Source organism: Bison bison, unplaced genomic scaffold (assembly GCF_000754665.1).
Source record: "Bison bison bison isolate TAMUID 2011002044 unplaced genomic scaffold, Bison_UMD1.0 scf7180017864518, whole genome shotgun sequence".
NCBI classification, from domain to species: Eukaryota; Metazoa; Chordata; class Mammalia; order Artiodactyla; family Bovidae; genus Bison; species Bison bison.
Genome location: NW_011495071.1, coordinates 12,497,364 through 12,507,525, shown reverse-complemented (window position 1 = coordinate 12,507,525; position 10,162 = coordinate 12,497,364). Strand labels below are relative to the sequence as shown.

At 43.0% G+C, this 10,162-nt stretch overlaps 1 protein-coding gene across 1 annotated transcript in view; it reads left to right on the top strand.

The window, feature by feature from the left end:
- Positions 1–10,162, top strand: part of CLMP (CXADR-like membrane protein) — a 105,424-nt gene that overhangs the window by 92,046 nt on the left and 3,216 nt on the right. The window contains exons 3-4 of the mRNA XM_010830511.1: positions 5,981–6,182; positions 7,760–7,927. Coding sequence (XP_010828813.1) covers positions 5,981–6,182; positions 7,760–7,927 — 370 coding nt within the window. The remainder of the gene's footprint in view (positions 1–5,980; positions 6,183–7,759; positions 7,928–10,162) is intronic.

Below are 10,162 nucleotides of genomic sequence, written 5' to 3'. Positions count from 1 at the left end.
GAGTCTCTTGTCACAGGCCCAGCCCTACCCATGGATGCAACTCTTCTTCCTCCTACCCTCTCTTCACTCTCCTAAATATTCTCTACCTGGCCATGCTTGCCAACTTGCTTTATGCTTTTTTGGCTTTGCTGCTTGGCTTGCAGGATCTTAGTTCCCCAAGCAGGGATCAAGCCCATGTCTTCTGCCGTGGAAACTTGGAGCCTTAACCTCTGGACCGCCAGGGAGTTCTCCCAGTTTGCTTTAAAAGGTCTTTGCAGAGTTCGCCTCAGCCTTAGGGAGAAGCTGGATGGTGCTGTCCTAATGAAGCTGTCCCGATTCCTCCTCCACCCTCATTCCAACAAGAAGGAGACAGTCCCACGGTGCTGTTCTCAGTAGCCTTTCAGATTCTCTAATGTAGAGACTCAGCACGTTGAACCTGGAGACCACACCCTAAGGGAAGCAGCTGTAGGCGGACAGGGAATGCACCGAAACAGGAAACAGCCTTCAGGGGATCTAATTCCCTTTATTGTCATACTGAAGTGAATTCTCCCTGCCCTAGCCTGAAAACCTGCCCCTTCCCTGTAATACACCATAGGGAAGTGTCTCCTGAACGTCAGCTTTATGCTTAGAGTCCAAGTTTTCTGGAGATGAATTAAGGTCTAATTTTCCTCATGTATTAACTTCTGTAGAAATAGAAATTACCTTGTGGAATGCTGATAGTGATGCCAAGTTTCCCATCCATAGGATGCAGATGGTTCCTGTTTATAGAGATGTAAATGAATTTTGTCCAAAGGAGAATGTAAATCTCTTTAGTCCAATTCTCCTTTGAACTTGTTTGTGACAGCTTTCTGGTTCCATCATGAATGAATGAGTTAAACTTTTTGATATGTGTTTATTCTCTTTATATACGAGCATCATGATTTTAGCTTTTTTTTTTTGAAAAAAGAGAAAGTTGTCCTTAAAACCGTTGTTGTTTAGTCACTAAGGTGTGATTGACTCTTTTGCGACCTCAAGGACTGTAGCCCGCCAGGCTCCTCTGTCCATGGGGTTTCCCAGGCAAGAATACTGGAGTGGGTTGCCATTTCCTCCTCCAGGGATCTTCCCCACCCAGGGACTGAACCGGCATCTCCCACATTGTGGGCAAATTCTTTACTGCTGAGGCACCGGGGAAAACTAGGGCAGGAAAAATTATCTTTTTCCCTCTCCTCACCTAAGTGTTCAGGCTGGGGCACTGTCAGACTGAAAAAAAGCAGGTTAACAAGAAAAAACAAATAGTATTGTGTAAATAACACCTGGGCATACCCAGTGATGAGTAACTGAAAGAGGTGGTTAGAACTAGGGCTCGGTATGTTTACCTAATTTAGTAGGGGAAGGGAGGAGTAGAAAGGGCACTTATGGAGGAGCAAATGAACACTTAGAAGAACAGATGGGAGATATGCTGGTTTGTGATATCGTCTGAGTGAGATGTCCACCTCTGCTCTCCCAGAAGGGAAGACTAGAGTTGCCCTGGGAAAGGGGATTTAGGGACACTCAGATTCTTTGGGGAGGCCCTGTTTTAGGCAAATAAAGGATTTCAGGAACTCAAGTGCCTTCAGCTGAAATTAATCCTTATGCATATACAAAGTGACATATTTGGAGGTGGCATGTCCTGGTCCCCAAAATTATAAAACTCATTTCTTTGTATTGTTATCATCTCTAGAATAATGCCAAGTGTAGAGTATGTTTCAATTAGTGTTTATTAAATAAAAGTTTGCAGGGTTGCAAAACTGGACAACAGACATACATAAAATCAGTATGAGGCTTCCCTGGTGGCTCAGTGGTAAAGAATCCACCTGCCAGTGCAGGAGATACGGGTTTGACTCCTGGGCTGGAAAGATCCCACATGCTGAGGAGCAACTGGGCCCGTGCGCCACAGCTACTGAGCCCGTGCTCTAGAGCTGGAGAGCCACAACTACTGAAGGCTGAGCACCCTAGAGGCCAGGCTCTGCATCAAGAGAAGGCATTCACAATGGGAAGCAACTGGAGGGCAGCCCTCACTCCACAACTAGAGTTAGAGCCCACATAGCAACAAAGACCCAGCACAGGCAAAACTAAATAAATAATACACTTATTCTTAAATTAAATAAATAAATAAAATCAGAATGGCCTGAAGGATCTCCCAGACAATGCCCAGAATTACAGAAAGGGGTCCAGCAAACTGTCTGCCTAGCATCTTGACTTTCACAATTTTTCCTCCCATAAAAATGGTGCCAAGACATGCTATGGATGACAGCAGAGACCATTCTAACCTTGTGTCATATCAGGGAAGGTTTCATAAGGAAACTTAACATTACCTTGGGGTTTAAAATAATGAATAAATAGGGATTATTTGGGGCTTCCCAGGGGGTTCAGCGGTAAAGAATCTGCCTGCCAAGCAGGAGACGTGGGTTCGATCCCTGAGTCGGGAAGATCCCCAGGAGGAGAGAATGGCAACCCACTCCAGTATTCTTGCCCAGAGAATCCCCACAGGCAGAAGAGTCTGGCGGACTGTAGTCCAAGGGGTTGCAAAGAGTTGGACATGACTGAGTGACTAAACAACAACAAAAAGCTTATTAATACATTATTATGTAGGGTAGTTTGGAGAGGACAGACATTTATAGTGGCCAGACAGCTGGAAGTATATAAATGGAGCTCAAAAATGTGTTGGTGTCCGGACTTCCCTGTGATCCAGTGGCTAAGCCTCCACGCTCCCAATATAGGGGGCCCAGGTTGGATCCCTGATCAGGGAACTGGATCCCACATGCCACAGCTGAGTGTTCACATGCTGCAGCTAAGACCTGGTACAGCCAAAGAAATAAATAAAAATACATATTTTAAAAAAATGTGTTAGCGATAGAAAGATGTCAGAATTATCACAATAGTTGTATTGGTTGAAGTGAGGGGACAAAATCAAATACTGAAAACATTTTAAGTCATATTATCTGTTACCTTAATTTTCTTTTATTTGATTCTCCAGCATTTTGTCCCTCAAAAGACCGTGAGGCCCTCGGGGTAGGAACTATATCTTATTCATGATTGTTTTCCAGAGCCTGGCAAAGTACCTGATGTGGGCACTCAGTAAATATTTGGTGAAGAAAAAGAACATACAGAGAAAGGAGAAAACACTTTTTTTTCAGAGATGTGGTAAGGGCAAAATGGATGATGCTGAACCGTTCTAACATAATGGTGAGAGAATTTATGGCCATTTGATTGGATGGCTCCTGGTCTTTTCAGGAAGGCATTTCCTGAGCTGCAGAGTGTCACGTGATTAACAACAGGGTTAGGGCTTAGAGTGAAACAGTTTAGAACAGCTGAAGCCAGAAATGTGCTAGGGGACTCCCATGTGCTTGCTTTTTTTTTTTTTTTTTTAAGTGCTGTTCCATGTGTCTGGAATGCTCCCTCTGGCAATCTTTGCCCTGCCTCTCTCATCTCTTACTTGGCCTACTCATCTTTCAAAGCCTAACTCAAATGCCACCGACTTTTCTGGGAACATTCTCCCTTGATACTATTTCAAGTTAGTCATTCCTTTTTCTATGTGTACACTTCTATCCTTGTTAATCCCACTAGATTATAAATTACTTGAAGATCAGAAGAGAGTTTTATTTCATCTGAATAGCCTCCTCCTGACCTGGTGGGGAACAGTCATTCCATAAATGTTTGCTGATGTTTAAATCAAGTACGTTTAGGAATATGATTGCTAAGTGGCAGCAAGGGATAACTGAAGTTATCAGTCTTGGAAGACAAGATCAGCATGGTTTTTGTGATTAGTAGGAGGTGATGGGGACTCCCCTGGTGGTACAGTGGTTAAGACTTCGTGCTCTCAATGCAGGGGGCATGGGTTTGATCCCTGGTTAGAGGCCTAAGATCCCACATGCTGCACAGCTTGGCTTAAAAAAAAAAAAAAAACAACAGCAATAAAAACAAGCCAGGAGGTGATGGATAACAGAACCAGGAAAAGTTTCAAGAACTACAGGTCATGATGCTGTGTGCTTCTTAACTCAGTCGTGTCCGACTCTTGTGAGCCCATGGACTGTAGCCTGCCAGTCTAGACTGTAGCCTACATAAATTTAATATATAGATTTATATAATATATATATTCAGTGATTTTATATATATAATTATATATATTATATATATTTTATATATAATTGTGTGTGTGTGTTCAGTCGCTTCAGTCATGTTCGACTCTGTGTGACGCTATGGACTGTAGCCCACCAGGCTCTTCTGTCCATGGGATTCTCTAGGCAAGAATACTGGAGTAGGTTGCCATTTCCTTCTCCAGGGGAAATCTTCCTGACCCAGGAATCCAACCCAGGTCTCCTGAATTGCAGGCAGACTCTTTACTGACTGAGCTACAAGGGAAGCCCTCGTACGAGTCATGATGCAGGCAGATGAAAATTCAGGGAAAATCATGATTATTTTTTTCTGTCAGGGAAATCTAAACTTTGGTCTCTCTAGCAGTGAAAACAATGACATGAAGCACATGTGTATTTTATGGAAAGAAAAGACACAGTTTCTTCCCACCTAGCTTACTCTTACTAATCCACAGTGAAGTCAAAAAGAAGGAAAGTCACCAATGATTCCCTCAGTATCAGATCTGGACTGTAACATTAACTTCTATTCCTTAACTTCAGCTGGACTCTGAACTTTCATATAGGCAAACACATCTTTTTGTTTCACATTTTCTCCCTCATTTCCAAACTTTCTGGAAGAGCAGTTTATGAGCAGTGAGATGAATGCGGGTGGGGAAAGGAGAGGTAACCATGGTAACCAGAACAGTGAACAGGATGGCTTCAGATGGCCACGTTCAAACCCTGGTTCTGCTACCTGCCTGTGAAATGGGGACAGATGACGCCTGCTTGGAAACACTGTGTGAGAAATAAACTAGATGTAAAAACACTCAGCGCAAGGAGTGTCTGTACCTTGACCAGATCACGTGCAAGTGGAAATGCATGGGATTTAGTGAAGTAGGAAATGCAAAGTGCAGAAGAAAGGTATGCGGGGGAAAGGTAAGACTCCTCCCCTCCCTAGCTTCCCTTCTCTCCACGTCCCTCAGAATCAACTCTGGAGACCATTCTGTGCATTTTCTTCTTTCCTGGGCTCCACTGTGAGAACTAGAGTTTGGAATTCAAATTTAAAATCCCTTACTGCACAGGGAACTATACTGAATATTTTGTAATAACCTACAGGGAAATCTGAAGGAGATTTTATATATATATAAGTATATCATATATATAAGCCCACACTATATATATTTATTAAGTTATATAAATATATATTTTATATATATAAAATATGGGCTTCCCAGGTGGTGCTAGTGGTAAAAAACCTGCCTGCCGATGCAGGAGACATAAGAGACCTGGGTTCGATCCCTGGGTCGGGAAGACCCCCTGGAGGAGGGCATGGCAACCCACTCCAGTACTCTTGCCTGGAGAATCCCCATGGACAGAAGAGCCTGGTGGGCTACAGTCCATAGCGTCACACAGAGTCGAACATGACTGAAGCGACTGAACACACACACACAATTATATATAAAATATATATAATATATATAATTATATATATAAAATCACTGAATATATATATTATATAAATCTATATATTAAATTTATGTATTATATAAAATCACTGTGCTGTACTACCTGAAACTAACATGATATTGTAAATGAATTATACTTCAATAAAAAAAATACATATGAAATTTTAAAAATAAAATTCCTTACCTCTAAAATGGAAATGTTCTGAGCATTTAATGGAACAATTACTACTTGTTAAAAGGCTACACAAATTATGAGGAGCTGTTATTCTCAGGAGAAGGAAGGCCTAGACAAACACAGTGTATTTAATTTTGTCTAGAGCAGAGGTCTCCTGGACTCAGCCCCGGGCTTGACTGCTCTGCTCCACTTCCTTTCCTCATCTTGCCCGCAGCAGGAGGGGAGGCTGAGAGCCACAAAGCGTGAATCTGCCTCTGTCTGTCCCACAGGTGATCACTTACTCCAGCCATCACGTCTACAATAACTTGACTGAGGAACAGAAGGGCCGAGTGGCCTTCGCTTCCAATTTCCTGGCAGGAGATGCCTCCCTGCAGATTGAGCCTCTGAAGCCCAGTGATGAGGGCCGGTACACCTGCAAGGTGAAGAACTCAGGCCGCTATGTGTGGAGCTACGTCATCTTAAAAGTTTTAGGTAAGAGAGTGCCCCAGTAAGTACCTATATCTTATTAACAAGGGATAGGCAAATGTATCACAGTGGTACGAAACATCTTCAATACTTCATACTTTTTAAAAATAATTTTCTTTGTTTATTTTTGGCTGTGCTGGGTCTTTGTTGCTCTGTGGATTTTTCTACAGTTGCAGCGAATAGGGGCTACTCTCTAGTTTCGGTGTGTGGCCTTCTCATTGCAGTGCCTTCTTTTGCTGTAGAGCACGGACTCTGGGGCACGAGGGCTTCAGTACCTGCCGCTCCTGGGTTCTAGAGCACAGGCTCAGTAGTTGTGGCACACGGCTTGTTGATCTGAGGCATGTGGGATCTTCCCGGATCAGGTGAAGCCATGCCTCTTGCATTGTTAGGAGGATTCTTTACCACTGAGCCACCAGGGAAGCCCCCAATATATCATATTGTACAGACATCACCTAGTCCAGTTCCCTGGGGAAAAGTGTGTATGTTTTGTATTTTAGCCATAATGATAGAAGAGAATCAATTTTCCATGGTAGCTCATTGTGCTATGCTTAGTCATTCAGTTGTACCTGATTCTTTGTGACCCCACGCACTGTAACCCGCCAAGCTCCTCTGTCCTTGGGATTTTTTAGGCAAGAATACTGGAGTGGGTTGCCATTTCCTCCTCCAGAGGATCTTCCTGACCCAGGAATTAAACCTACATCTCCTGTGTCTCCTGTGTTGCAGGCAGATTCCTTATCCGCTGAGCCACTGAGGTAGCTCATTACAAAAGTTAAATGTCCTCTCAAGTTTAAGTAGTATCCTCCTAGTGAAGCAAATCTCTCAGATCTGATTCAAATCCATTCATTTGTTTTATGACACAGCAAGAGTTCCTAACTTCTTCTTAATTGCTTCCAAGTTCGTGAACTTCTGTCCCTGTTTCAGTGTTAATCAAATCACACTGGCACTTTCCTGGTGGTCCAGTGGTTAAGACTTCTTGCTCCCAGTGCAGGGGCCTGGCTTTGATCCCTGGTCAGGGAACTAAATCCTATGTGCCACAACTAAGACCCAGCACAGCCAAATATATAAATATTAAAAAAAAAAAAAGGAAAATCACACTCAACTTTTCTAAAATTTCCAATTATAAAAGGTTTTTGAGAATTCTCCATTGGTCCAGTGGTTAGGACTCCGAGCATGTTCAATCCTGGTCAGGGAACTAAGATCCCACAAGCCTGGCAGCATGGCCACCCCCAAAATAATGCAGATTCCTGGGCCCTCAGTGAGTCCCACCGAGTCCAAGTAGGGCCCTAGGAATTAGGAAAAAAGACCAAAACATTTTTTTCTTTGAGAAGTGATGAGGGCGTTTCCGAGGCAACCTCTCTAAATTACATCAGCACCACTGGAAACAGCTGGAATTGGGTGTGTATGTGTGCAGGGGATGGAAGTGGGTATATTTTGGGGAGTGAGATGTAAAGCATGGCGAGGTAACAAAGGACTATTAATGTTAAATTCACACTCAAAAGTTGACCATATGAGGAAAAACAAGTCAACAGGATATTGTTCACGGGTGTCAGGGGATCTTTGACTTCTTTTTTTTTTTTTGCCAGTGAGACCATCAAAGCCCAAGTGTGAATTGGAAGGAGAGCTGACAGAAGGAAGCGACCTGACTTTGCAGTGTGAGTCATCCTCTGGCACAGAGCCCATTGTGTATTCCTGGCAGCGAGTCCAGGAGAAGGAGGGAGAGGATGAACGTCTGCCTCCCAAATCTAAGATTGGTAAGTCATCTTTTTTACTGGTCCATGGAGACAACAGGCCAGTCAGTCTTCTCTCAATGAATTCTGAATCTGGTTTGGTGAGCACCTCACAAGGATCTTGAATACACTACTGAACCTCACTGTTTCTATTTTTCACACTTAACTGGGAACAGAAAAATATGTCTTTTCTTTCCCTAAATGGCAAAAATAAAAGTGGTAAGGAGATTAAGAATAAATGTACTCTATAAATCTATTCTAATTATTGTGTTTCAGTTCAGTTCAGTCACTCAGTCCTGTCCGACTCTTTGCAACCCCATGAATCGCACGCCAGTCCTCCTTGTCCATCACCAACTCCCGGAGTTCACTCAAACTCATGTCCATCGAGTTGGTGATGCCATCCAGCCATCTCATCCTCTGTTGTCCCCTTCTCCTCCTGCCCCCAATCCCTCCCAGCATCAGGGTCTTTTCCAATGAGTCAACTCTTCGCATCAGGTGGCCAAAGTATTGGAGTTTGAGCTTTAGCATCAGTCCTTCCAATGAACACCCAGGACTTGTCTCCTTTAGGATGGACTGGTTGGATCTCCTTGCAGTCCAAGGGACTCTCAAGAGTCTTCTCCAACACCACAGTTCAAAAGCATCAGTTCTTTGGCACTCAGCTTTCTTCACAGTCCAACTCTCACATCCATACATGACCACTGGAAAAACCATAGCCATGACTAGATGAACCTTTGTTGGCAAAGTAATGTCTCTCCTTTTGAATATGCTATCTAGGTTGGTCATAACTTTCCTTCCAAGGAGTAAGCGTCTTTTAATTCCATTGCTGCAATTACCATCTGCACTGACTTTGGAGCCCAGAAAAATAAAGTCTGACACTGTTTCCACTGTTTCCCCATCTATTTCCCATGAAGTGATGGGACCAGATGCCATGATCTTAGTTTTCTAAGAATGTTGAGCTTTAAGCCAACTTTTTCACTCTCCTCTTTCACTTTCATCAAGAGGCTTTTTAGTTCCTCTTCACTTTCTGCCATAAGGGTGGTGTCATCTGCATATCTGAGGTTATTGATATTTCTCCCGGCAATCTTGATTCCAGCTTGTGCTTCTTCCAGCCCAGCGTTTCTCATGATGTACTCTGCATAGAAGTTAAATAAGCGGGGTGACAACACACAGCTTTGACGTACTCCTTTTCCTATTTGGAACCAGTCTGTTGTTCCATGTCTAGTTCTAACTGTTGCTTTCTGACCTGCATATAGGTTTCTCAAGAGGCAGGTCAGGTGGTCTGGTATTCCCGTCTCTTTCAGAAGTTTCCTACAACACCCAAAACAGATGTCCTTTTCATTATAGGGGACTGGAATGCAAAAGTAGGAAGTCAAGAAACACCTGGAGTAACAGGCAAATTTGGCCTTGGAGTATGTAATGAAGCAGGGCAAAGGCTAATAGAGTTTTGCCAAGAGAATGCACTGGTCATAGCAAACACCCTCTTCCAACAACACAAGAGAAGACTCTACATGTGGACATCACCAGATGGTCAACACCAAAATCAGATTGAGTGTATTCTTTGCAGCCAAAGATGGAGAAGCTCTATACAGTCAGCAAAAACAAGACCAGGTGCTGACTATGGCTCCTTATTGCCAAATTCAGACTTAAATTGAAGAAAGTAGAGAAAACCACTAGACCATTCAGGTATGACCTAAATCAAATCCCTTATGATTATACAGTGGAAGCAAGAAATAGATTTAAGGGACTAGATCTGATAGACAGAGTACCTGAAGAACTATGGACGGAGGTTCGTGACATTGTACAGGAGACAGGGATCAAGACTATCCTCATGGAAAAGAAATGCAAAAAAGCAAAATGGCTGTCTGAGGAGGCCTTACAAATAGCTGTGAAAAGAAGAGAAGCGAAAAGCAAAGGAGAAAAGGAAAGATATAAGCATTTGAATGCAGAGTTCCAAAGATTAGCAAGGAGAGATAAGAAAGCCTTCCTCAGTGATCAATGCAAAGAAATAGAGGAAAACAACAGAATGGGAAAGACTAGAGACCTCTTCAAGAAAATCAGAGATTCCAAGGGAACACTTCATGCAAAGATGGGCTTGATAAAGGACAGAAATGGTATGGACCTAACAGAAGCAGAAGATATTAAGAAGAGGTGGCAAGAATACACAGAAGAACTGTACAAAAAAGATCTTCATGACCCAGATAATCACGATGGTGTGATCACTCACCTAGAGCCAGAATCCTGGAATGTGAAGTCAAGTGG